The sequence below is a fragment of the Sylvia atricapilla genome, chromosome 20 (assembly GCF_009819655.1).
Source record: "Sylvia atricapilla isolate bSylAtr1 chromosome 20, bSylAtr1.pri, whole genome shotgun sequence".
NCBI lineage: Eukaryota > Metazoa > Chordata > Aves > Passeriformes > Sylviidae > Sylvia > Sylvia atricapilla.
The window spans coordinates 5,030,384-5,058,284 of NC_089159.1; the positions used below are offsets into that span (position 1 = coordinate 5,030,384).

General features: G+C 57.8%; 1 protein-coding gene across 1 annotated transcript; it reads right to left on the bottom strand.

Annotated features, from left to right (window-relative positions):
- Positions 1-229: 229 nt before the first annotated feature.
- Positions 230-27,901, bottom strand: SRRM3 (serine/arginine repetitive matrix 3). Its single transcript, XM_066333227.1, has 15 exons — positions 27,700-27,901; positions 19,657-19,886; positions 16,565-16,666; positions 13,064-13,198; positions 12,873-12,953; positions 12,456-12,485; positions 11,980-12,048; positions 11,659-11,694; positions 11,026-11,076; positions 10,819-10,923; positions 10,040-10,211; positions 4,058-4,386; positions 3,298-3,525; positions 2,922-3,059; positions 230-544 (listed from the first exon to the last, which is right to left on the bottom strand). Exons 2-15 carry the CDS (start codon positions 19,878-19,880, stop codon positions 328-330), a joined length of 1,917 nt encoding a protein of 638 aa, XP_066189324.1. The 5' UTR covers positions 19,881-19,886; positions 27,700-27,901; the 3' UTR covers positions 230-327.

Below are 27,901 nucleotides of genomic sequence, written 5' to 3' on the forward strand. Positions count from 1 at the left end.
GGTCTCTGCAGAGCATTTGTTCCCTCGCTCTGTGCTCGCCCACCCCACCCCGCCCCACCCCGGCACTCGCAGAAGTAAGAAGATATCCTCCCCTTCCCCATCCCGACCCCAAAACACCCCGGAGCAGGGGGAACCACCCCCCCCCACGGGGCGTTACAAGGACCCATCTGAGTTCCCGTCCGTGCTTTCCCCCGCTGCCAGGTCCATCCTTAGCATCCCCCGGCTCCTTTCCACCTCCCCGGCGGTCCCGTCCCTTCTGGGGGTGCAGGCGGCATGGAGGGGGCAGAGCTGGGCTGTCGGGGGGCTGCGGCCGGCTGCCGGGGGCGCTCAGAAGCCGGCGCTCTCCGAGCTGCTGCGGCTGTTGTAGCTGGGGCTGCGGCTGGGGCTGCGGGAGCGGCTGGGGGGGCTGCGAGTCCGGCTGCGGCTGCGGCTGGAGCTGTAGCTGTCGTAGCTGCGGCTGCGGCTCCGGCTGTACGAGTAGGTGCTCAGCGAGCTGGAGGACGAGGGGCTGGGTCGGTAGTAGGGGATGGGACGCTTGCGGGCGCTGCAGATGGAAAAGGGAAGCTGAGTCAGGTCCCCGACGGCCGCTCGGGGAAGGGGAACCGGCGCTGGACCCAAGCATCCACCCGAACGTCCCGGCGGCAGGGCTCAGACCGACTGCGGGGTGTCAGGATGCGGCCACCCGGCATCGCCTCCCCTTCCATCCAGCCCTCTCCTCCTCCCCAGCCCCCTCCCCCGGGGTGTTAGTCCTGGATTAGGCAGCGTCGAGGGCAGAAAGTGAGCAGGTTAATGTGGCTTTTGTGTTTCCCAGACACCAAAGATTGAAAGCTGCTGAAAAAGAGACGTTTGGGATTAGCGGGAGGAGAGCTGCGGCCCGCTGGCGCCTGAGGATGAGGAGGGACACGGGGACAGTGGGGTGGGGGGACACAGGGGGCAGCGACATCAGGAGTCGGCCCCTTGTCCCTTCTCCCAGCCTGGTGTTAGTGGGAGCAGAGAGTGGCTGGGTGCTGAGGGCGTCCTAAGGTGTGAGGAGACACAGAGGGGTCCAGGAGGAGGAGGAGGAGGAAGGGGGAAGGTTACCCTGGGAGCCAGGCTGGCGGCGATGCTCTCCGGGAGGGACCTTGGGATGAAATGGAAAAGGAGAAGTTGGCATCACTGAGGTAGGACCACATGGTGGAGGGGTGTGATGGGAACTGGGGACAGGGCACGAGGACAAAGAAAAGCCCTGAGGCTTCTGATTGGGCTATGGGACAGGGAAGGGGGGCTGGGGGTGTTTCCCTGGCTGCCCCCTCCCCACAGCATCCTCTACACCTCACAGAAATGGCTCTGCTCCTCCTGAACCCCGAGCAGAGTGGGGGTCTGCCATCCCCATCCACCCCAAGCATGGCGAGGGGGTGAACAGACCCCACAGGGACCATGGACTGTGTTCTCCAGCCAAGCCCTGCCACCTCCCTGGGGACATCCTGGTAAAACCAGGATGGAGCAGGAGGGATGGAAAACCAAACAGTGGAATCTGGGCTGGGCTGGGAGCAGTTTTCCCAGCCCATTCTCTTTCCAGGACATCCATCAGGGGGAACTGTGGGGAGCTCTAACCCGTGGGCTCTGCGGTGTTTCTCTTGTCCTTTCTCCTGTCCTCCCTCCTGACAATTCCAGTTCTGCCCAGGCAAAACAAAATCCCTCCCACAGGGAGGCAGAGCTGATTTCTGAAAATCCAGCCCCCCCCCCGATCTCCCAGCTGATAGTGGGAAAGACAAATAGGTCAGGAAGGAGGTAATCTCGGCTCGGCACGGCCCTGCCACCAGCGCTGCATCTTAACGAGGTGCTACATATGCACACAGTGTTTCGTCTGGCACAAAATATTGCCTGTCTTACAGCTCAGGATCCTGAGGCAATAGGATCCCAAGAAGGAGAAACCAGCTTTTGGAGGGCAGGAGAGATGTGATTGCGGACGTGCACATTGCTGGAGTATGCACAGGCGGATTAAAATTAATTCCTGTTTTCATGCCTCGAAATAGGAAGAGATCAGAAGGTCACAGTATTGGAGGCAGCCTGGTCACCCATCTGTCTGGGCCAGCTGATTCACCCAGTCATCCTCAGGGCTATCTGTGCATCCACAGAGCTGCTCTTGTCCGTCTGTGTGTCTGTCCATCCATCCACCCATCCATTTGTCTGTCCATCCATCCATGCATCCGTCCATCTGTCTTTCCATCCATCATCCATCTATCCATCCATCCATTCGTATGTCTGTCATCCATCCACCCGTCCACTGATCTGTCTATCCATATGTCTGTCCATCCATCCATCTGTCTGTCCATCCATCCATCTGTATGTCCATCCATCCATTCATATGTCTGTCATCCATCCACCCATCCACTGATCTGTCTATCCATATGTCTGTCCATTCATCCATCTGTATGTCCATTCATCCATTCCTATGTCTGTCATCCATCCACCCATCCACTGATCTGTCTATCCATATGTCTGTCCATCCATCCATCTGTATGTCCATCCATCCATCTGTATGTCCATCCATCCATCCCTCCATCATCCATCCATCCATCCATCCATCCATATGTCCATCCCTCCATCATCCATCCATCCATCCATCCATATGTCCATCCATCCATCTGTATGTCCGTCCATCCATCCCTCCATCATCCATCCATCCATCCATCCATATGTCCATCCCTCCATCATCCCTCCATCATCCCTCCATCATCCATCCATCCATCCATCCATATGTCCATCCCTCCATCATCCCTCCATCATCCATCCATCCATCCATCCATCCGTCCATCCATCCAGCTGTATGTCCATCTATCCATCCATCTGCCCGCCCACCCACCCCCCCTTTGGGGTCAGCTGGCAGCAGAGCTCAGCCCCGGGCCGTGGCGGAGCCTTTGCCGCACGCCAGGACGCACCTGGTGATCCTCCTGGGCTCCATGAAGCTGGGGGAGTCACGTCTCCTCTTCCTGATGGGGGAGTAGCTCCTGGAGCGGCGCCGAGGGCGGGCGGGGTCGGGATCACCGTGACGTGTTCGGGGCTCGTTGTCCTTCTCTCTACACCCCGGGGAGGAGGAGGACGGTCAGGGGATGGGCTGGGGTCCCGTGTCAGACACAGGGACATCCTGTGATAGCAGTTCCCTGCACGGATGACGCTCCCACCTGGGGCTGCCGTTTCCAGTGTGACCAACAATGACTTGTGACCCCTCCCCGAGCCCCAGGGCGGCAGGGACCACCCTGAGCCCACATCTGGCACCCGCGGTGTCCCCCGTGCCCCTGTCCCCCGGGGCCTGACCTGCTGGCTGGCTTTTTCGGCGAGGGCGAGCGGGAGCGGCTGCGTCCTGCTCTCTTCTCCCGGGAGCGGGAGCGCGACTTGGAGAGGGAGCCGCTGGAGCTCCAGGAGCTGCTGCGCTGGCCCGGGCTGCGGGACGGGCTCTTCCTCCGCTCCGAGGCGTGCCGGGAGTGCTTGGCTGACGACTCCGAGCTGCTGTTCGGCCGGCCGCGGTGGTGCCGCTCCTTCACCCTGTGAAGGCAGATCCCAGCACCGCCTCGCACCTCGTCCTGGCTGGCAGGGACCCCAGGTTCCCATAAGGAACACGTCCGTGACACCAGCTTTTGACTGGGCTACATCCCTGACTGTAAAGCACAGGGTTTTCGTTTGCTTGGGGTCCTGCATCCTGTGGGATGCTGCAATCCCATGCTGCCTTCCAGCGCTGCCCTTGTCAGTGGGATAATCCCTTGCAGGGATGACCCTTCCCACAGCGTGCTAGCACTGACCCACTGTGGCTCTTCCCTGTCCCCAGACCCATCCTTTCCCTATCCCCATTCCCATCGCCAACTCGTCCTCATTGCCATCCCCATTCCTGTCCCTTTCCCATCCTTATTCCCACGCCCATCCCTTGAGCATCCCAACCCAGTTCCGCTCCCCGGCTTAACCCCCAGGGCTTCGCCTGGATGGATTTAAGGTGCCCGCAGGGAGCCGCAGCCCAACCACCCCAGCCCAGCTCCCCTATCCTGGCAGGGATGACAGGATCCCATCCCGAGGACTCCCTTACTTCTTGCCGTGCGCGCCGTGGTTCCTGTCGGGGCCGGCCGGCGGGTGGTAGGGGTGGGAGCCGGCCGACCCCTCCGAGTCGCTGCTGTAGCCGGCGGGGCTGAGCGGCGGCGGCGGCGGCTCCCGGGGCGCCGGGGGCCGGCCCTTGCTCTGGCCGCGGTGTCGGGACGGCGGCGAGGCACTGCGGGAGCGATGCCGGTGGCCGTGCTTGGCCCGCTCCGGCGTGGGCGAGCGGGGGCTGCGGGCGCCGTGGCGGCTCCCCCGGCTGCGGGGGGACGGCGGCTCCGTCCTGCCGTGAGCCCGCGGAGAGGGGGACGCCGAGGCCGGCCTCTGGCAAGGGGGGAGAGACAGAGAGAGACAAGGAAGGAGAGGAGGAAGGGGAGGAAGAAAAGAAGAAAGAAGGAGAAAGGGGATTTTAACGGGGGGCGCCGGGCCGGGGGCGCAGATCACAACGTCAATGCACATCGCATAAGGCAGGCTACACAGACGCTACTCTGCACCTTCCTCTCGCCCTCAACAACGTGGGTCATGCAAACCTCCGCATGCAAAACGCCAAAATAATATAACTCAACTTAAATCGTAATAAAAACCCAAAGGAAGGGGTGGGATGGGAGGGAACTAAATAAATCCAAGGAAGCCCCAAGTCGTCGGGGAGGGAGAGCTCGAAGGGAAAGAAACGACCCCCTCCCCCAAAAACACCTGGAGAGGGGATAAAGCAAACCCTGGTGCCCGCCCGCCCCGACCAAGAAAAGGGAAGGGAAAAGTGGGATAAAACCCAAACGAAGGAAGGAAAATGGGGGAAATTTAAAAAAAAAAAAAATTAAAAGAAAAAAAAAAGAAAAATAAAAGATGAGAGGAGGGAAGGTGGGGCAGTGGGGCAGAGTAAATCAGACTGAGCCGAGGGGAAAGGGTCGAACCAAAGAGGGCTGGATGTGATGGGGTCTGCTCACACAGAGGCATGCACATATATAGAGATATATGTTCTGATACGTGTAGTTTTTATCAATAGTACAGCTTTCGGCTTAAAACAAATCCAGAAACGAGGAAAAAACGGCACAGAGCGACAATGGAGGGCAAGGCAGGGGAGGGGGCCGGGGGGCGAGAAGGCATAAAAGAAACCAACAAAAAAGAAAGTAGAAAACCATCCAAATCAAATTTTTTTAAAAAAAATAATAAAAATAAATAAATAAAGAACAAAGCAAAACTTCACAAATGTCCTCGTTACTGAGATAAACGAATGTCTCTGAGCTCTTCCTGGGACACGCATTGAGCTGTTAGCTGTGACTCTGCAGGGAACTGCTAAGTCCTCATCAGCACTCAACACAGACTTTGCTTTCTGCTTCCTTTTTTAAATTTTTTTTTCCATTATATGTTTTTTTTTTTTTTTTTAAGTCCCTCTTGGTTAACATCCACTTACCAAAAAAGTGGCATTTCCTCCTTTAGTAGGTAAGGTATGAAGAGAAGGGAAAAGCGGGGCAATATAAGTGCATCATTAGATTCACAAAAATGCAAGAGAGAAAGAAAGAGCGAGAGAAGGAGGAGAGACAGAGACAGAGCCAGAGAGAGGAGAAATAAAACAAACCAACTCACTTCTCCTACGGGGAGGGGAAACCTTGGGCCACCACCGTGGCCAAGCCCTGAGCCAGGCTCTCACTGAGACCTCAAGGGATTTTGCCCAACCCTGAGGTTCCCAAATATCTGAGCTCCTCTGAGCCACAAACGCTGCCTGGGTGTTCCCCCCATCTTTGCAAACACCACAAGACTAAAAAGATGTGTGGAAACGGCTCCTGCAACACCAGTCCTGACCGAGCTGGCAAACCCCAGCCTGGGGGACTTTGGGGTCTCCTTCCCCCTGGTCACAGCCCAGTGCCAGGTCCCTGAGAACCCCTGGAGGGGTGAATCCTGCACAGGACATGGCTGAGTCCAGCTGAGAGGGTCAAAGCGGGTTCAGGGATATCGGGGTGGTGCCAGGATTGGGCCACCATGCCCAGGGCTGGTGACCCCTGTTCCTCACCATCCCCTTGCCCCAAATACAACAATGAATCCTTGAGGCTGAGGTTCTCTCCACCCACCCCGCTGTGTTCTCAATGCCACTTTTCTCCCCTCAAAAAAGAAGGAGGCAGGGTGAAGGGATTCTGGGGACCACCACGAAGATGCTGCAAAAGAGATCCCAGACTGTTCCACACCCCATCACCTCCTTGTCCCCATGGAAAATCCAATCTGTCCAGTCACAGAGCAGCAAGCTGCAGCCAAAATGAGGGGATTTGAGGTTTTTATTAAAAACCAGCTGCTGTTGCAATGGCTGCACCGAGGGAGAGGCTGGCAGTGATGATCAGCTCTGCCCAGCTGCCCTGCAAGCCCTGGGGGACATGGATCTGCTCCAGAGGGATGCAGCAGCCCCAGAATAGGGGATCAGGGGAGCCCATGCCCAGCCCCACATCCCTGGAGAGGAACATTAAAGCAGAGAAGATGATGAAGAAGAAGAGGACGATGAAGAGAGAAAGAGAGGAGGTTCCTCTTTCCCAGGGTGGCATTTGGGCACTGGCTGGCCGTGCTGTGAGCTCGGGCTGTGGGATGGAGGGTTCCCACCCAAACCCTGGAGTCTCCTGCCCTGGCGTGCAGGAAGGCAACAAAGGTAAAAGCGTCCCAAACAAACCCAAATTGCCAAAGACTCGGCTTAAGAGGGAAAACACACACTGGGCACTTGTAGGGATGGGACGGCCAGTGCAGGGTGCTGTCCCCTGCCCCTCGCAGACTGGGATGTCCTGGAGCTGCCTCTCTGCACGCAGGAAGATTTAAACCTTTCCCTACTGCAGCCTCCCTCAGTATTTTCCCTGAGCTGGGTTTTTACCCTTGAAGAGGGGCTAAACCCACACACGTCTCCCCAGATTTCTCATTTCTTGCCCCATCCATCCACCCCAAAACCCTCTGTGCCCACTTCTACCCGTGACCACTGCCTCTATTCTCCTTAATTATGTTCGCCTTAATTACCCAGCCACTAATGGGGGACTGAAAGGGAACAGCCGTGCTCGGCCCCCTGAATGGAAACGAACACAAATTCGGAGGGCTGAAAGACACAGAAATGCATTCTACCGACAGCACGAGGAGACGGGGAAGAGAAAAGGGGGGAAGAAAGAAAAAAAATATTACGTGGACGGTTAAAAAATAAAAAAGAAAGAAAAGAAAAAAAAATAAAGAACGTAAGAGAAGAGCATGGCTTTGCAGCTAACTGGGGAAAACCATACAAATAATAAAAAAAATTATATATAGCCACCAAAAAGAGACAAAATGAGAGACAGAGAAGGAGAGTGAGAAAGAAGGAGAAAGAAAGTCAGAAAGAGAAAATAACATTAAATCAAGCTACGGTGCTTTTCAACAGGCTCATCTGCAGAAGTGAACGTGCAGAGGTGGACAAAATACCTACCTTCGGAATTGGCAGTGACAGGAATGCAATAATAAAAAAAGAAAACAATAATCTCCACATTTGGAGGGCAGAATGGGAAAAAGACAAGGACTCTTTAGTACGGCGATCCAGACCCCTCGGCTAATCCCGTTTGCTTTGCTTAGAATTTTTAAAATTATGTTTAAAATCGGTCTCTTTAGCTTCTAAATTTTTATTATCTTTTTGTTTGTTCGTTCGTTTTTCAATGGCAAGGCTGCGGCCGGCCGCCGAGCGGTGGGGTCGCGGGGGCAGTGGCTGGCTGGTGTCTGTAACCCCATCAGGCTGCGGTTCAGTCTTTTTAAAAGTCACTCTATAACATGGCAAAGTCCCGGATAACATGCAGGGAAGGCGATGGATGGAGGTGGGACACGGCGAGGTTATGTTGGCCCAAAGAAAACCGGAGAGAGAGAGAGAGAGAGGGGCTGGAGGGTGCGTGTGGGCGAGGAGGAGGAGGAGAGAGCCAGGAGGAAGGCTGGGAAGGCAGCAAGGATGGATGGAGACAGGACTGGGTATTTAAAAGGGAAGGTAACGCCGCGCAGCGCCCCGGGGCACCGCTGGCTCCCGGCGGCTCTGGGGATGCTGGGGTGGGCACGGCTCTCCCGGAGGACCGGCTGAGCCCGGAGATTTTGGGGCGTTTACAGGAGGTGGGGAGGGGAGGCTGGGTACCGAGCTCTCATCCTGTGGGGATTCAGGATGTGGGATGACCGCAGAGGGCTTGGATAAACCCGCACCCGGCGGCCTCATCCTGCAGCCGGGGAGGAAAAAAACCTCGCCAGGGCAGCAGGATCCAGCCGAGGACAGCGGGCAGTCAGTCGCCCATTTGAGGAGGAAAAGGGCAATTCGCTCCTTTGCAATGTAGAGCTGCTGGGTTCTCTTCCCTTTTAAATTCCTTGTTCAAAATATAGAAGATGGAAGTACAATGTTCAGCGGTCGTAAATATTTAGAAAACACATCAGGTTTTTGTTTTGGTTTTTGTTGTTTGTTTTGGGTTGTTTTTTTTTTTTCTTCTCCACATTAACACACACAAAAGCAAAAAATTCTAGAACAACACGACGACGACGGGGTGGGGGAAAATAAAAATAAGAGAAATATATATCGTTTGCATTTCTGTACATCACAAGGGAAAAGAAAAGAAATCATGAGAAAGGAAACTAAAACAACGGGGTGGGGGAAAAAGCACGTTTCATTGCCCTTCCCTCCCCCTCGTCCCTGCTTCTGCTGAGCAAGAAATGGAAGTGTATATTACCGTTTGGGTTTTTTTCAAATGGGAGGCTAAAGAAAAACACAGATGGGATTAAAAAGAAAAAAAAAATAAAAAATAGAAACCAGAGAGAGAAAGAAAAGAGAGAGAGAGAGAGAGAGAGAAAGAGAGAAAGTTGTTGGAGAAAAGTCCCGCTGGTGCCGGGGAGCCAAGGGAGCTCGGCGGCCTGGGCGATGCTGGGGCGGGACAGGGGGAGAGCGGGGCCAGCCCGGGGACGGCGCCTCGGCACCCGAACCCCCCCACGGCCCAGCCGGAACCACAGCAAAGAAGAAAGCAGAGAGGTGCCCCGAGAGGTGGGCAGGGTGCTGGGTGCTGCTGGGGGGTGCTGGCCTGGGGAGGGTGAAGGGGAAGGGGATGTGGGGTTGGGGGCCTGGCCCTGTTTTCTGGCCCTGCAGGTGTCGGGGTGTCAGCGGTGGGTGCTGCCAGCCCAGGAGTGTCCCTGCAGGACCTCACTTGGGGAAATAAAGTTCCCTGGGTAAGTGGGGACCTGTGTGGGTCTCATTAGTGGAGTCCTGCAGTGCTCTGCCCTCTCTCAGCCCTGCCTCCAGCCTCCCCTCAGCCAAAGCAGGCTCCTCACCATCCCAGCACTGGTTAAACTGGGGTTAAAGCCCTCCAGGTCCACTGGGTTAGGGCTTTGCCTCACTCAGAAAGGCAGCAGCCCCCAAGGTTTCACCAAAACCCTCGGGATGCTGAGGCAGAGCTGGGGATGCTCAGCTCCAGTGTCACCTGCCGCGGGGACCTTAGGGTCCTAAAATCTGAGCATCCATCATGAAATCTGCTCCAAACCCTAACTTGGCCAGACTGGGTGTTGGGGTCCTGAGCACTGGCGCTGGCCCCTCGGCACTAGGAAGGGTTGGTGTTAGTGGGCAAATAAGAATGTTCTTGCTTTGCCCATTTCTTGGCTGCCTGGGATCAGTCTCAGGGAGGTGCTGAGGTGGTGATCCTGGCAGGTGATGCTGTCCTGCCAAGGGTGTCACCTGTCCCGGGGAGGTGACATCCGCAGGACGACGTGTGGCTTTGGGGGAGGCATGACCTGTTGGCTGCCCCGCTCCCTGCCTCAGGGTGATGGGCTGGCTCCCCCAGGGAGATCGTGCACCCAGCGCGGGGTTGGTGAGTGCTGGGACGGTGCAAGCTGCACCCCGCGTCTCCCCCGTGCGCTCCGGCTGGGCAGGGCGGGGAGCCGGGCGAGTGGGGAAGGAGGGGAGAGGAGAGCAGTGGGGCAGTCCTGTGGAGGGAGGAGGGGAGGGAAGCGAAGAGTGATCCAAGAAAAGCCTACGTACATCCGAGGGCTCCGGCAGCGGGGCGCCGTGGCTGTGGCGGCCGTTCTGGGCGCTGCCCTTGTGCCCGTTCTGGTGCGGCGAGGCCGAGCGCTGGGGCGAGGGGGAGGACGGGCTGCGGCTGGAGCGGGCGCTGCTGCCCTTGGGGCCATCCTGCCGGCGCTTGGGGCTCAGCCTGAGGGGAACCGCACGGTCAGCTGCCGGCACCCCGAACCTGACCGCGCCTTGGCCCGGCCCCGGCAGAGCCACCGGCTGCGGCCCAGGCTTTGCCGAAGCCAGAAATCGGGTGAGAATTGGGCCTTTGTGCTTTCTTTAGCTCAAAATTGAAACCCCGTCTAGGGACCATGCTCCCAAATCTTCCAGAGATGCTGCAGCACCATCCCACTCTCCTCTAGACATGTCTCAGGGATGCCTCTGCCACCTGCCTCTGCCCTCCATCCCTGGGGTCCCCATCTCTGGGACATCTCTGCCACCTGCCTCTGCCCTCCATCCCTGGGGTCCCCATCTCTGGGACACCTCTGCCACCTGCCTCTGCCCTCCATCCCTGGGGTCCCCATCTCTGGGACACCTCTGCCACCTGTCTCTGCCCTCCATCCCCGGGGTCCCCATCTCTGGGACACCTCTGCCACCTGCCTCTGCCCTCCATCCCTGGGGTCCCCATCTCTCTTCCCACCTCCCTGCCCTCCACCACATAAGGGTGTCCATCACAAGGACATCTCTGTCCCTCCGGACGCTGGGGGCTGTTGGTGCTGGTGGGGACGGGGGTCCCGGCCTGTCCCTACCTGCCGGGGGATTTAGAGCCGCTGTCGTCGGAGGAGAGCGAGGCGCTGTGGGAGCTGCAGGAGCTGCGGCGGTGCGAGCGCCAGGCCGGGGACTCGCTGCGGGACCTGCGGAGAGGGCGGCCGGGGGCCGAGGGACAGGCTGAGCCACCGCAGGGGACACGCAGGGACACCGAGAGCTCCGCTCCCCCCAGCAGCCCGGCCCCTCACCTCTTGCGCTCTTTGTTTTTCTCTTTCCGTTTGTTCTTGGGGCTTCGGGACCTGCAGGAAGAGCCGAAAGCTGCAGATGTGGGAGCGGGGGCAGCACCTGAGGGTGGCTTTCCCAACCCCCCCAGAGGCACCGAGGCTGCGGGAGGAGCAAGGGGAAGGACCTGCCTGGTCTGGAGCTGGGCTCCACTGAGGTTCAAAGCGTGGTGGGGATCCCAGATGGATTTGGGGGGACTGTGGGATCAAGTGCAGGAGAGAAGAGGGGGACTGGCTCTGCTTTGCATCCTCAGGGCTCGGCTCATTGTCACCCCTCACACTTGTTTTGCCCTGCACCCTCTCTGGCACCTTTTGTCTTTTCTTCACTCTTTCCACACTAAAATAGCCGTGTTGGCAGAGGGCATCTGCAGAGCAGGGCAACAGTCAAGGTTTGCCCTGGCCATGGCTGCCTGGGATCCCACCGTGAGCCAGAGTGGCCCTGTGCCACATCCAAGGACAGAGGACACACAGCAGTGTCCAGCTATGGGGTGAGGGGGCCCATCACCATAGGCAGAGGGGATGGGACAGCAGGAGAGCAGGACACAGGGGAAGCTGGCAGCTGGTGACAGTGGGGTGGCTCCTGGTGGCCATCACTCTTACCTGTGTCTTCTCTTTTTTCGTGACCCCGATTCAGACCTAAGGGATGAAGAGGAGGCAGAGATGAAGGAGATACAGAGATCTGGCCAGCGGGGAGCAAGGGCTGGGCAGTTTTCAGGGATGAGAAGGACAGGGGCATGGCCCTGAGGTGGGCCACTGGGGCAGGCGACAGTGGCTGTGAGGAGGTGATGGCCCCATGAAAAGTCATCAGCATCCATCCTTATCCACGTCTAAATCCCACCCCAGGGGCCTGAGCAGCCCCAACCAGCCCCACTGTCCCCAACCACCCCTGCTGTCCTCAGGCTGCTGTCATGTCCATCCTACCTGTCACGTCTGTGTTTCTTTCCAGTCTTCTTTTTCTTTTCCTTGCGGATGGGTGAAGAGCTGTCACAGCTAGAGGGGAAGTGGGTGCCCTTGAGCAGGGAGCAAGGGACTCCCCAGCCTCTTGCTCCTGGCCTGGGGGAGACTGGTCCCACCACCCCCAGTGACAATGCTTCCCCTGGACCACCTCATGGGATGCATGAACATTGCATGGCAGTTATTTCCTGGGGGGTTTGGGTTGGGGAACAGAAAGGGACTTTTGGCAGAAGGAATCTGGCTGCCTTCAAATCTGGAATGCCCAAATCCTGCTGTGTCTCATTGCCACCTCGTGGGCTCCACAGCCTCCAGCAGGAGACAAGGTGGTCACTTCCCAGTGGGATTTCACAGGGGGACAATGGGAGGTAGAGGCCAGCCCATAGCCAGTGGCCTTGCAAGCCCAGAGGGGACCCCACAGCCCGCCCAGCCCAGTGGTCACTCACCTGCGCTCTGAGCCGGGTTTCCTCTTTTTGCTGCCACAGGAAAGGCAGAGAAGAAAGGGACATTAGGGACAGCATCCTGCCCAGGCAGCCAGTGCTAAGTGGGGAGGTTTTGGGTAGATGGACCCTTCACAGAGCCATATCCCATATCCTGCCTGGTGCTGTGCCCTGTGGCAGTGAGCTCCTTCCCCACATGGACCAGGCAAGGTCCCACCAGTGCATGCAGTGGGTGGGTGCACACGTGTGTGTTACAGTATCAGTACATGCAGATGCATTGCGCCTCTTAAGGGTGCACATTCAGGGATGTACTGCCCCCTAAAGTGGAGGAACTTGCCCCTCCAGAGCCTGGGAAAAGGCTGAGCTGGGAGGTGAGCTGCTCTCCAGAGAGAGGGGACAGCACAGGGACAGGCGGGGACTCACCGGCTCCGGCGGTGACCTGATTTCTTCTTCTTTTTCTTCTTGGGTGGAGGAGAGGTGGAGCTGCTCGAGCGTCTTTTCAGTCTGTGGAAGACAATGGGCAGGGTTGGGGCAAGAAGAAGGGACACGGCCCTGGCCTCTGTGTCCCTGGATGGGGACCCTGTGCACAGCGGGTCCCCAAAATCCACACAAACCTGTACTCGCGGTGGCCGCTGTCCTCGCGGTAGCACTCGGCCGAGCAGTCACACTGCAGCAGGCAGCCCTCTCCATAGTCAGGATACTCCACTGCATACTCGTCCCCATCTGCCCCGTGGTGGTTTTCTATCACGCTGCCAAAGGAGGAAGAGCAGGATTAATTTGGGGATTCCCATTCTCTGTCTCCCACCAGAGCAGCTGGGCCAGCCCCAATGTTGCTACAGGGGCTGGGGGACATTCCCTCTGCCACAGCATCCACAGGGGACCTTGTCATGTCCCTTGATGTCCACATACAGCAAAGTCCCAGGGTGGAGGGCTGCTCAGGGTCTTCCTGTGGCTCCAGTCTCTGCAGAGATCCCCACCAGGCTGGCACAGGGACACTGAGAGACTCAGGCCACCATCTCCCCACAGGGCCAGCCTCAGCCTCATCTGAGTCCCTTTTGGCTTTGCTCAAGTGCTGAGGCTGTGCAGGAGGCCGGGTCAGCCTAGGTGGCTTGCAGGGCTGGACAAGGGTGAGAGGAGCTGGCAGAAAACCAGCTGGGGAAATTTAGGTGGGAACTCCCCAGGATGATCTGGGCTTTGAGGCCAGCACCCCAAAGAGCCACCAGTTCAACACTGGAGCTTCAGGCAGGTAATAGTCAATGTCCCTCCTAGGGCCAGGTGAGGAAGGAGTGGGGGGACATCATGCCTAGAGCCATCAGGGTCTCTCTCTCTCTCCCGAGTGTCTTCGTCAGCATTAATTTTCCCCACTGCCATGGAAACCGGCATGAGGTTGCCATTGACTACCAGGGCTGTGGGCAGGGCTTGGCAGAGGCCTGGCAGCTGGACTAGGACAGTCTCAGGAGTCCCTGGCCGACCCCTCCCTGATGCCCCCACCTCCTCCCTGGTCCAGCTCTGCCATCAGCCCCAGGAGCAAACCCCACACGGAGCCTCTCATTTGCTCTTGGAGAACTGTAGGACATCTCACCCATGGAGGGACAAGGACATCCAGGTGCTCTGGAGAGAAACTTCAGAGATGGGGCAGGCTTGGAGGGGGCCCAGTACCACACCAGCCCAGGTGTTTGCTTCCCAAGGGAGATTTGCCCTCAGAAATCTGATGTGGGCTCCTCTGCCCTTCCCTCCCTGGAGGTGAGCAGTCAGCGATGCTGGTGGAGCGGTGCAGCCCCACAGCATCAGCCCCTTGGCAGCCTGGCCATTGCCTGAGGAAAGGGAAGCTCCTCAGACTGCAGATCTGACCGTGGCACGTGTTGCCATCTTTGGCCACAGCAGGCCATGGGCTGTTTAACCTAATTAGAAATGTCTTGGACCGAAACTACTCACGAGGCACCCTCCCCCTAACCACGGATGATCGCTCAAGCAGGACTCGGGCTCCCTTCTCTGCCACAGCCATGGCTTGCTGGGTCCTCTCCAAGTGATTTCTGCTTTGGCCATGTCCCAAAGGTAGGAACAGCCTTTCACCCACCCACCCAACCGTGGGAAGGGGGAGAAAAGAGGCGAAGGGAGCAGGGTTAATTCTCTGTGTGTGTCTCTGCTCCGTGAGCAGGCAGTGCTCCGTGCCGGAGCCTGCTGCCAGCATCTCACCCATTAGCTGTGCTCAGCAGCTCAAGACCAGCCTTGTGCTGTTCCAATTATCCCTCCCTGCCCAGCACACGCTTGCCTTTGTCTGCAATCCCACCAGCCTGTCCATCAAGCCTTTCTCCTTGGGGATCGGGCTGTACCGAGCCGTGCACATGGAGACGGGAGCTGGGAGAGCACAAAGAGAAAAGCCAGGGACTCAGGTGGCCACAGCTCTGCTCGATGCCTCAGTTTTCCCTGGGGAGTTATGCAGATGATGCTGAGCTCTCGCATTGGCTTTGAAACAGGACCAGCTGGTTCAGACTCACAGTCCCGGCAGCCAAGGACCGAGCGGTAAAAGCCCAGAGCAGTGCTGGAACAGGACCAGCCCATGAGATGTTCTGCTGAGCACTCTCCCAGCCACCACAAGGGCTGAGACTCTTTATTTAAAGCTTATTTAACCCCCTTGTCCAGCCTCTTCATGCAGCACAGACCTTTGGCACGCAGGATATCCTCCAGCAGCTCAGATCCCTGCTGCTTGAAGAGCCACCTCCTTTGGACCCAGCTCCTACCAGCCTCCTCAGGCGCCTCTGGCTTTGCTCTCCTCTGAGCAATCCTTTGCTGTGAGACTGCTCCTTCCAGCTCAGCACTATTATTTATAGCCCTGGGGCTAATCTTTAATGATTACCCTTCGTTTTGCAAAACCAAGCCTGTAAAGGTGACAGCCAGAGTAACCTTAAGGCACCTTTGGCTTCCCCATGTGCTCATTACTGTGCTGGCCCTAACGAGCCTGCCAGGAAGATGCCCTAGAGATGACTCCTGCCCCCACCAGCAAAGGCCACTTGTTAACACCTCAGGTGTGATGCTCAGTGACCTGGGCAGGCTGGTTTTCCCCATGCCTTGTGTTTTTTCCTGCATGGAGCAGGATCCTGAATGTTTCATGCTGTCCCAAGCCCATGAGCCCCATCCAGGCAGGGCACGGCCATGTCCGTGTCCCACCCTGCCTGGCGTGCCAGCAGAGTGGTGTGAGAGAGGCTCTCCCTGCTGCCACGGCTTCCCTGCCTCCCCCCTCGCCCTGATTTCCTGACCCTAATGAAGCATTAATATTCAGTGAACCTGCAGCATCTATTCCTGTCCCAAGTGACCTGGTTTCCAGGCTGATGGATGGTGCACGCTGGGCCAGCCATGCTGCCTGGGCCATTAAACATTACACTGATAAATCATCATCGAGCTGGGGTGGATCCTGGTGAGGCTGGGGACAGTCCTGTGCAGGGCAGGAGCAGCGACTGGCATGTCCCCAGCAGGAGCTGAGCTGCTTTGGACACCAGACTTGAGCCCTAAGCCCTGTCCCAGGGCAGGTGTAGCCCTCCAGGATCAGGAACTGTGAGGAGTGATTAAAAGCAGAGGAACAGTACAGGATGTCCTTGGAGGAGCTTCTTCCATGGGGTCCCTGCCTCTGTCTGGCGGGGTGAGTCAAGCATTGAGACTTTCTGCACTTGGGTTTCATCATCTGGGACAGGAGCATTGCAATACTGGCTTCTGCACAGCACCCAGAGGTCTCCAAACAACCAGTGCAAGATAACCTTTAACCTCTCCAGAGGTAGGATACTGCCCCAGAGGGGCAAATTCTGCCTCCAGTGACTGAACAGCCAACCAGCCAACCAACCATCAAATCAACCAACAAACCATCAAATCAACCAATCAACCATCAAATCAAACAAACATTGACTCAAAGCCAACAACCATCCATCCATCATCCATCCACCCATCCATCCATCATCCATCCATCTCTATATATCCTCTCCATGTCCATCCATCTCCCCAGTCACGCCTAGATATACCCTCACCCACTCCCCCACCAGCCCACTGATATCCAGGGGCAATCAGGGATGTGCCTCTCTGAGATGAGAGGCACAGGTGGACCAGCTGGAAGCTGCCTGACTTACATTTGGCGCCCGTGCTGGTCCTCCCTGGTGAGCACACCCTCCTTCTCCATCAGCATTTGCCGAAAGGTCCCCACTTTCTGCCGGATCTCCTCTTCGGAGTACCTGGATGGGCAAAGACATGGTCAGGGCTGCTGTGGTTGGAGCACGGGCTCCCCATGGACCTGCTGAGGAACTCTTTACTTTTAGAAGTGACACATGGCCCAAGGGGCCAATCCAAAGGAAGAGTGGCATGGTGACAGTCATCAGGGCCTGGAGGACTGCAGGATTTCTGCTCAGTCCCCTGCCACCCCTCCTCTCTCTTGCCTGCTTCTCCCAGCAGTGCTTGGCAGAGGAAGGAACATCAGGAAGGGGGAAAAGAAAAGGAAGACCATGAAATTACCATTACCTGTGACCGCCCCAGGCTTTGGGGCAAGTGCCCACCAAACCCCCTTGGCAGTGTCACCATCACAGGCAGTGATTGTGGGGTTCACCCCCAGCATCTCTGTCCCAACCACGAGCTCCCCCAGCTCCTCCCTGCGATGCTCCGGGGCCCTGAGAGCCGCGCCAGCTCTGCGCTACCGCCGAGCGCTGACTCAGGCCGCCGCAGGGTTATTAACGAGGGACACTAATCACTGTGTCCTGGCATCTGAGAACAGCCACTGCAAACCACAGCGCCCCTGCTGTCCCCAAGGTGTCCCTGGGAAGGGACAGGTGACAGCCCTGGGCGGCAGGTCCTGTGCCACATCTCGTGGCTGCACAAGGGCACCCTGAGCGCCGTCCTCAAATAAAAACGTCCAAACAGAGGGATGTAGTGGAGAGACCCACAATGCTCTTGGCATCATCCCAGGGGAGAGGGTGAAGGGAGAGGGACCTCATGTCACCACCACATTGCCACCCTGGGAGGGAAGGAGTCAGGCTCTGTATGTGTCCCTGTCCTCAGCCACAGGCTCCAGAGGGGCCTCATGACCCATCCTTTCCATCGCATCCCATCAGCCTCACTGCCACGAGTCCAGAAAACTGGATGCCAGAGCCAGGCCTAGCCCTGCAGTCCCCAAGGCTGGCACTTCACAGAGCCTGTGCTGGGGACACTGATGCCCCTCACAGTGCTCTGTGTGCCCCTGGGTGCCCTGGGTGAAGAAGGGCACATGGCATCACCCACCCCTCCTGCAGTGTCCACGAAGGGGAACAGCACGGAGAGGGGAATTAATATTAACAAACTCATTTGCACTGAAAGGCTGTCATTAATTCCCCTGCCATACCCCACACAGAAGGAAGGCTAATAACAGGGTATGGAGGCAGCCTGGCTGCTTCCTCTCACCTTGGAGCCCCAAAACCAGGGTAGCACCCCCAAATGCTGCTCTGCTCCATTCCCTCGATGGCAGTGTACCCAGCTGGGCAGAGTGGCCACCCCACAAGGACAGAGCTGCTGGCCTCAGCCATCCCATGGACATCAGCCAGCCCACAGCAGCAGGAAGATGTCTGCCCGAGCTGAGCATTTGCTGCAGCATATTAAGAACACGGCCGGTGCTCTTGGAGAGGGGACATGAGGCCAAACAGGAGGTGACAGATGGGCCACTGCGGCTGGGCCATTAGCAAATCTGTGGGGGGAGGCCAAGGCGAGGAACTCCTCACCACCTCCAGGGATGGAGGCAGGAGCACCACCAGCCTTTTCCCTCCTGCATTCCTCTGGTGCTGCTTATAACCCCCTTGGAGGGGGTTGCTTTTGCTTTTAACATATAGAATGGATTTGGGAAAGAAAGGAAATCTGCTGACACTTCTTTTCTGGACAAGGAATCCAGCCTGCAGGCAGGGAATAACAGTGCAGGCAGCCTGGAGCGAGCTACAGCACAGGCAGGAGGAGCCATCCACCTTTAAGGAAATAAGAGAGTGCTTAAATCCCTGCAGAACCCCCTCTGCTGACACTCCCATCCTGGGGTTCTGCCCTCATCAACAACTCCCCCAGTGCCATGGCCAGGAGGCTGCCCCTGGTCCAGGCAGAAACCTCAGGGGTACAAATCCCTTCTCATGGAACCCCCCTGGAAAGCCCCTGTGAGGAGGGGAAGAGCAGGCAGAGGATTAAGCAGGTTGACCAAGATTATTACTGTAATTATATTATCGTTTCGGCGTATCACCATCATCAGTGTTATTAATAGCCTTAATAACAGCAAAGCAATTATAGCAATGACAACAATCCTGGCTGCAGTGTTGCTATTACCCATTGCAGTAATGATACTACCAGTAGTAAGATCCCTACTAGGGCTCGGGAACCCGACAGGAGGCTCTGGGCTCCCCAAAGCGCCAGGTCAGCCTTATTTATTTCCATAATGACAAATTAGGAACAATCATTATTCCAGTCTGTGTGAGACAATTTAATTCTAGGTCACGCTTGCACTCTTAATGAAAGCCTTGGCGAAGCCTTCCCTCAATCCATTTTCCTTCTCCCCAGCTGATACCAGTCCCCATCTACCCAAGTGTGCCGAAGAATTTGCTCCATCCATCAGGTTTTAGAGAGCTGTCAGAGGGATCAGGATGTTTGGCTGCTGCCAGAGACAGCACAGCCGTGCCTGGCAGGGAGGGGGGTCTCCTTTCTGGCCCCCCAGTCCCTTCTGCCCACCCAGGAAGGGATGTTCCTCACCCCCTTTGGGTTTTTCCCTATCCCTTTGTGTCCCAAGGGGAGAGCAAAGGCTGGGGAGCAGCTTGCAGTGCCTGGCCATGGCATTGGCAGGATGGGGGCAGGGGGGTCCTATCACCCCAAAATGGGAAGGACAAGGAAGACAGAGCAAGCTGAAGTCCCAAACCAGCCCCTCCTGTGACTAAACCTCAGCTTCCCCCTTGGATCTCACATCCCTGGTGTGTGGGGCACAGGATAAGTGGCGCTGATGACTTGTACAACCATGAGCAACTTCTTTCCTCCTTCCTGTTTCAGCTTTCCCTGCAGGACAAGCTGGGAGCCCAAACTTCAAATTGGATGAATTTCCCACCAAAGCTGGTTCACCCAAAAGCTGATTTACTTCCAAATGGGGACTTTTGCCACATCGAGGTATTTTTTGAAGGGGGATAACAAGGTGCAAAGAGGTCAAAAGCATCCCATCCCCCATGTCCCTGCCACTCACCCCTGCTCCTCCATCATCTCCTGCAGCTCCATGCACTTCAGCTCCACCCTCCTCTTGCGCTCGTGGTCCAGGATTTCCCGGTGAGCCTTCTTCACCATGCTGGGCTCCACCAGCCTCACCTCCTCCTCGCCCTTGTGCCATGTTCCTGAGGCTCCAGGCTGGGGGAAGCCGTTGGAGGCTTCCTGGGGCGAAGGCACGTCAGCTCCATTGTTGTAGAGAGCCATGGTTGCCTGGAAGGGAGAGAAAGAGTCAGGGTTAGTCCCTGCCCTGCTTCCCCTCTCACCCCATGACAGTGCGGGGGCCTTGCTAGGAGCTGAGGGTAAAATCAGTCTTGAAACCAGGTTGATGGGGACAGTGACTAGGAGATGTCCCTGCTCCTTGCTTCAGTTTCTTCATCCTCAGAGCAAGGCTGGGGCTACTCCCGTCACCATGACAAGAGGGCTGGCTCCTGGGAAAGTGAGGAGGATGCTCTGCTCCAGCTTTGTACTGGAAAAACCTGGCTGAGGGTGGGTCTGCACAGCAACAGCAGGACAGGTGGGCAGGGGTCCCTCCCAGCCCCTGGACCCATTGTCAGCCAGTGTGGGTTTGGAGCAGAGATAACAATCCATCCTTACAGTCCTCTAGGGACACAAAGACCTCAGATATCCCCTTGCAGTTCCCAGCTGCACTGGCTGGTTTGGTTGCAGTGGTGGGACATTCTGACGTCTGGCTCAGGCAGCAAACACTTGCTGATGCTCTTGGGCCATGGCCTGGCATTCTTTGGTTATGGCCTGGCACTCTTTGGTTATGGGCTGGCACCCTTTGCTATGGGCTGCAAGGGGAGCTGAGGATCCCCACCAGCTTCTTTCCCCCCATCTTCTCCCTGCTCCTTCACCTTCACGTGTCTCTGTCTCCTCTTTCCACCACACAGGCGATGTGTCCTCACTTGGCTCCAAAAATAACCCCTGGAAGAGGACAACTGTTCCCGAGCAGCACCGCTGTGCTGAGGCTCAGGCTGATGCTCCCCGAGCCTGAGGGAGGAGATGCTCCCAAATCTGCTGGATCAACCAGACAGACACAGGCCTGTCTCAGCGCCCTCAGGCCACTGGTGCATGGCTGAGCACCCATTCCTCACTGTCCCTGTTGTCCTGACCTGCCCCAGCTCCCCGGCCCAGCACTCCAGCCCTCTCCTGAGCATGGGATGCTCCCACTGGAAATCTGCTGCCTTAACCAGCAGCTCCACCAGGCTGCAGAGGCACCACCTGAGATTTACAGGGACTCTGCACAGAGAAAAGCTATCAGGAGCAAAGGCAGAGCCTCCTGCCTCACTCTCCAAGCTGGACTGGGGCTTGGAGAAGCAGCTTTTGCCAGAAAGTCACTTCTCTGAGGTGTTTCTATCCCAGGGATTCTGCTGGAGAGGCTTTTCCAGGGATGGGTGTTGCCTGCACATCATCTCCTGTGCAGGAATCAGGCAGTCTTTGGGTGGCTGACACATGCTGCCCGTGGAGGATGGGGCAAACAGTGGCCCAGGGAAGGAGGCATCCCTAAGCCCAGTAGAAGGAGAAAGGGCTGATCCACACTGTTTCAAGCCCAGGAAAGTCTTGCCATTCCCAGTGTACCATTCCACCAGGATACCAGGCAGTTCAGAGCTTTCCATGGCCATGCCGGTTGGGACAGAGCCAGGGTGGGAATGCAGATCACCCACGAGGGGCTTTGACAAGGTTTCTTTGCTGTTTGAGGAGAGAAAATACCTCGGAGCTCTCCCTGGGGTCGTAGGGATCCCAACCTGGCCAGAAGGCATCTCCCACTCCTTAGCATTCCCACAGGACATCCCTGACTTTCCTGCTGCCACTGGCTGCCCCACACAGTCATTTATCTCCTGACAAGCCTGCCCGGGGAGGACAGCAGCTGAGTGCTTAATTACCAGGCTTTTTTCTTCCTCTTCCCCCCATTACTACCATGCAGAGAGGAGCCAGCAGCCTTTATTTCCGCAGAGGCACGGGAGAGATCCTGCTGGTGCAGCAGGAGCCAGCCAGGGCTCTGCACTCCTGGATGCTTATCCCTGCACCTGCAAGGTTCCCCGGTCCTCCCCTGCCTGCAGCACCCACATTTCAAACCCCCTGACACCCCACAGCCCTGCTCAGCCCTCCCTGCCCACCCTGAACCAGCCCCCTCTGTATCCCAGGGTGGAAAACAGAGATGCTGCAGAAAATCCTGCCTTGGGGGGCTCCTCTCCCTCTTTCTCCCATCAAAACATGAAGCCAAAAACGTGGAAGGAGGTCAGGGAAAGGGGGAAGCTCCCCACTTAGAAACCTTCCCCCACAGAGGGGCTCAGGGAAGGAGAGGGGAAAGAAGAGAATGCTTTGTGCAGCAGCCTCTGCTTGCTTGTTCTCTGTGGGAATTCATTTTATCCTGAGCCCAGCAGTGGATAAATTCACTGCTGAAAAACCTTGAGAGTGTGAGGGATATAGAGCTGGGCAGGTAGATGGACACAAACTGGCAGCTGGATGGGCACCTGTGGGAGAAGGCAGCATGGTGGGGGGAGGCATGCAGGTCTGCCAGGAAATGCTCCCTGTTTCCAAGAAAAGGATGGAGCTGGAGAAATCTCCTTGCATCTGGGGCCAGGAAGGTGGAGCTGGACTGGGGATGGACATGGCACTGCATCCCAATGTCCCCTCAGCCCGGAGCAATATCCAGCTGCCAGCAGCCCCCTCTGTCAGCCACAGCACGGGCAGGGAAACAAAGGAATGGGGAAAAACCCACCCACAACCCTCCTCCCAGCTCTCCAAAGGGGCTCCAGGTAAATCCCTGGGTGTCAAACAGAGCCAGCCCTACACTGCTGGTGACAATGGGGACAAGGCAGCAGGGCAGAGGGAGCCCATGTCCCCAGCTGGGTCTGTGAGAGCTGAGCTTTCCCTGCCCTGCAAGGAGAACCCCAGCCATGCCCTGCACTCACAAGGGACAGCTCAGGGACACTGAGTGGCTGCCACCACCACGACCTCAATGCATTGGCCAGCACACAGGGACCACCCGGCTCTGGCAGCACCAAAAAGGCACCAAACCCATCAGCACAGCCCTGTCCAAACAGCAGTGGTTTCCCGCCTGGCTCGGCGCTACCCCCATAATAAAGATGATGGTTAAATATTTCATTATCTGCAGTAATTACCCACAAAACATCAATCACTGGCAGCTGCTGCCCGGCTGCCTCGCCCAGAGGGAGAGGAGGCATCCTGGGGTGAGCTCTGTGTCTCCACACACTCCCAAAGGCTGCAGGATGTAGCTGGGGACAGTTGCTGGCATCCATTCCCACCTCCCAAATTCCCTTACTGCCGCCCTAAATTCCCTTACTGCCGCCCCAAATTCCCTTTCTGCCACCCAGGAGGGTCCAAACTTCCTGTCCTCATGGATTGGAGCTCCTAGGGAGCAAATCCCTCTTTTCCCATATTAACCAGGCATTCGCCCACGTCTTCTGGGATCCTGATCCTCCTCCTACGTGCCACCTTGGGCCTCAGGGAGGTCAATCCAGCTTTTCAGCTTGCAGGTGCTTTCTGATAGCTGGATTAGAGCTTTTGGAAGTGTTCAGAGATGTCCCATCCTCCATCCCTATCTTCACTCTCATCCCCAAATTCCAGCCTCATCTTCATCCCCCATCCACCATCCTCATCCCCATCCCTACTCTCCATTCTCCTCCTCATCCCCATCTTCCATCTTCATCCCTCTTTTCCATTCTCCTCCTCCTCACCCTCCTCCATCCCATGCCCAGGTCTCTCCCTCCCCAGCCCTGCTGAATCACACCCAGGGTGTGGAGGACCTGGGCACCCGCAGTTCCAGCTCAGTGACTGCCAGGACAGACAGAAGGATGGACACACTGCACTGTGCCCCTGTCACACAGCCAGCACAGGCCCTGCCAGCTCAGGGTGCAAGGCCCAGCCTCTCCATCCTGCCAGGGTTTGGGGCTGCTGGTTTCCAGACAAGCTGTGAACGGAGCTCACTCCCTGTGGGCTGGAGTGGGGTGGCCCCAGGTTGTGACCATCCCCATGTCCCAGCCCTGGCCTTTGTCCAGCCCACGGGTTCAGAACTCCAGTCAGAAAGGAAAGATGGGGAAAAGAGCGTTATTTCACCAACCTCCTTTGACCCTTTAATTTCCCAGCCCGGAACAAGCCCCTTCCCAGCCGGCTCTGCAGAAATCCCCCTCGGGCCCCGCTGAGCCCCCGGGCCGTGCCCGCAGCCCCCGGCGCTGAGCAGCCGCTCCGCAGGGCCCTGCCGCCGTACTGCGGATGGAGCCGCTTCCCGGGGGAAGCGGGGATGGCAGCGAGGGGGGGCGGCAGTGCCTGGATGCTCTCCCGAGTGCCTGGATGCTCTCCCGGCATCTCTCCCTCGTTGGGGGGAAAGGCGGTCCCCGGGCATCCTGCCCCCTCCTCGTGCCTCGGTGCTAATTAAAGCCGCCTCCGGCCGGTGCTCCATTAATTCTCGCCACATCCAGCTGCACCAGCCGGGGCTGCCGTGAGCGCCCGAGTGCCGGGATGCGGGCACGGGATGTGGGCAGGCAGCCCAGCACGGCGGCTCCCTGGACCACTCGTGCGCTGAGCGTGCCAGAGCTCGGCCCCAACGCGCCGGGGACAGCCCAGATGAGGTGAGGATGCTCCAGTCACTCCGGAGAGGCTGAGAGGGGTGGTCCCCACGCTTCTCCTGCCTGTTTGGATCTCATCAGGACAAACCACCACCGACTGAAATCATCAGCCTGGCCCCAAGCACGCACAGCAGCCCCATCCCAGGCTGCTCCCTGTCTGTGAGGTGGCGACAGCTGGGAGAAGATCTCTTTTTTCAGGATGCAAAATATGCCAGAACACCATGGCCAGGCAGTCTGAACAGGCCAGGCCTCCTCTGAACACCCAGCTGGAGTTACAAGAAGGAAAAGTCCAGGGTTGCTGCCATTAATTGGGCTGACCTTCTCCGGAGCTGCCTTCTAGTGCCAAAAACCATGAGTCAGACCTTCAAGTATGAGGAAAAAAGGCAAATCTAGCTTTAAAAGTGCAGCCATTCTGGGGCTCGTTAGCACTGCCCTCCAGCCCCAAACCACAGGGATGATGCCTGTGGGAAGGGGCAGTGGGAATGGATTGGTGACAGCTGTCCCAGTGCTTCCATCCCTATTTCCCCAAGCCCGGGGCATCTTTTCCTAAAGCTGCCTGACCAAAATCTGGCACCTCACAGACTCTAAAGCAATTAGTAAAGAATATATAGAAGCTGGCTGGGGGGTCAGGAGCTGCAGCTGCATGTTCATACCTACGTCTGTGCAGATATATATATATATATAAAAATACATATATATTTTAAAATAGATGAGGAGGCTGGTGGAGAAGCTAAACAGTTGCTAAGCAACTGGGTTCCTTCTTGGCTTGGGGATATAGGGATGGGGGAGCCAGGGCTGAGGATTGGTCCCCCACTGGACAAGCATCACACAGGGGTGTGGGCACAGAGATCCCCTGGAGACAATCCAGGGAAAAGGGCACAATGGAGGGTGAGGAGCCAGGATTTACTCCTGTCCCCAAAAGGCCATGGCTGGAGCCCCCCCAGCCTGAACCCCTTGGGCTGTTGGCTATTGAGAGAAGCCCCATTCTCAGCTCTGGCTGGAGAAGAGCTGCTGGGAGAGGGGGTCACACCATGGCAGGGAGCAGCCCCAGGACCCATGCAGTGACCCCATTCCTGAATCAGGGAAGAGGGAAGGGAGCAGCACATCCACTTGGCGACAGCAATCCTCCCATGCTGAGTGGAGAGGGAGCAGATCCAGGTGCTGGGTTTTCCTATGGGATCCCCAGCCCCCCGTGCCCCTTTGGCCACACTTTCCTCATCCCTTTGGGAATGCCCTGCCAGACCTTCCCCAAACAGGAGTTACTTAAATAAGGAATGGGGATGGAGAGGGGGAACAGCTACCCCAGGTTTTGCACCTTTGGGGTCATTTGCTTTGCTGGGCAAGGAGTCAGGAGGAGGCACAGTCAGCCTGAGGCCCATCACCCCTCCGAGGAAGGGGAGTAATAACACTACTACAAATAAAAGCAATTATTGAGCACATGGAGGAGCAGGGGGATGACTGTCACAATGAGGTCACCTTCCCCAACGGGGACACAATCCTGGCAAACAGCCCCTGGGGCTGAGCACTGCAGGTAGAGGGGGGTCACGGCCAGTGCAGGGGGAGCATCCAGCTGGGAATCCCCCCCACCATCCCCCCCCGTGGCTGGTTGGGTGGTTGTGTAACGGGAGGAGCTATTCCGGGGTTTGAGCACATTATATAAGCCACGGGCCACCTGGCTGGGGAAAACGGGAGCTGGGAGACAGGAAGGAGGAGGAGGAGAAAGGGCTCTGGGGATTGGGGACCCCCCACATCCGGCAGGCCCTCAGCATAAGCATTAACCCCACAGGGTGACCTGCACCCTGCAGGCATCCCCTGCCCAGAGATACGGGATGAGCAGCCTCTGCTCCCTCTTCCAGCAGCCTCCAGGACCCTCTGCCACACATCCACCCACCACTGGATCTGTCCCCTGGGGCACAAGACCCTTTGTCCAGGGGGAAAGCCTCATGTTCTTGGCACCAGAGAAAAAGCCAACCAAGACTCCTGCACCCCTCTGCCTGGCAAAAGCCTTGCTTGCTGTTCCCAACAGTGACCAAGGACTAAAGGTTCCCTTAAAATCTGCCCAATTTCTGGCTCTGAAGGCCCCAGACATTCTCTGCACGTGTTGTCAGCATGAGTCCCGGGGCAGGGGTAGGCAAGTGGGGTGCTGGGGGGATTTAGGGGAAAGCAGGTGAGACACACAGGGTGACACTGTGTGAGGTCACACTGGCAGAGTGGGACAGAGCAATGACAATGTGTGTTTGGACACAAACACTGTCCCCAAAATCCCCCCCAGCAGGAGTGTCCCTGTACTCCTACCAGAGAAGAATGCACATGCCACAGAGCAAAGAGACCAGTGAGCATCTGTACCCTCAGAGAAGGTCCTTGACATTTGTCATCAACCTGAGACATCCCCAAATGCTGCCAGCCTCCAAGTGACCCCCCCCACAGCAGCGGGAGCACAGGCGAACCAAGACACATCCAGTTTGAAATCTTGCTCTGCAGGGAATGAATGAACCTGTGTCCTCTGAAAGCCACCTGCTCCCCCTGAGCCATGTCCTGACCCGTCACCACCAAGCCCCTGCATGGCACTGCCCGGACATCCCTGGGGACAAACCTGATCTGGGAAGGAGAAGCACAAAACACTCCCGAAAGACAAGCGGTGGAGTTGCTGCTGTGGCTCCCCGCTGCCAAGCCTTGCCCCTTCTCCTTCCCTTGTGCAACACCCGCAGGGTTTGAAATCTCATCAGCCAAACCTTCCCCAGCACAGCCTGGGGGCCACGCAGCAGAGAGAGAGGGGCTTTGGGGACCTTGTCTCAGCCTCGTCTCCCGCCTGCACCACACAAGGCACCAGCATCTGCTGAGGGATCATCACTGTCCCGTCCTTCCCAGCCAAAACCCTACTGCTGGGGGTCACCCGCTGTCCCAGTCCCAGCCTGTCTCTGCCCAGCATGGAAAAGAGGGATGTGGGTGCCCCCCCAGCCACTCCCCCAGCACCGGGGAGCCCCGGGCACACCCGTGTCCCTGGAGGGACCCCAAAAGCACCTCACCTCCAGACTCCTCACCGCACCCCACACCCCCAGGAGCATCAAACCTCACGGGGGGACACCCCTGGCACACCCGTCCCGGTGGGGTCCCCAGCTGTCCCAGCACCCACAATACGATGCACGCCTTACCCATCCCTTCTATCCACGTCCCTTTGGAGACCCCAATTCCCAACCCCCGGAGGAGCAGCACCGCAGCCCCAAACCCCCATCCCTGGGGGTCGTCACCCTCTTGCTCCCAGCATCACGGGATAGGTGGGGCGGGGGGGCCCGTCGTCACCCACCCCCTGCACCCCCCAGCGTGCCCCCCATGGCCCAGTGCGGTCCCACCGCCCCCCGCATCCCCTCCTCTCCCTTCCCGGGCCCCCCGCGCCCGGTGCCGGCCCGACAGCCCCGGGCCCGGCCGCGCCTCACCTCGCCCCGCCGTCCCGCTGGGCCCGGCCCCGCTGGGTCGCTGTCGGCCGCGGGGGGTGCCGGTGGGTGCCGGTGTGAGCCGGTGGGTGCCGGTGGGTGCCGGTGTGAGCCGGGGGTCCCGCCGGCCGCGGCCCCTCCCGCGCGGCCCCGGCGCGGCCCCTGCTGAAGTGCTGGACAGCTCCGGCACACGGAGCCGCCCGAC

Excerpts from the sequence above, each read along its gene's own strand:
- SRRM3 (XM_066333227.1), bottom strand. The coding sequence starts at position 19,880 with ATGGCTCTCTACAACAATGGAGCTGACGTGCCTTCGCCCCAGGAAGCC. Across the intron at positions 13,199-16,564 it reads GACCAGCACGGGCGCCAAAT|CGTGATAGAAAACCACCACG; the intron begins GTAAGTCAGGCA and ends CTCCTTTGGCAG. Across the intron at positions 4,387-10,039 it reads CGCTGCCGGAGCCCTCGGAT|AGGCCGGCCTCGGCGTCCCC; the intron begins GTACGTAGGCTT and ends CCCCCTTGCCAG.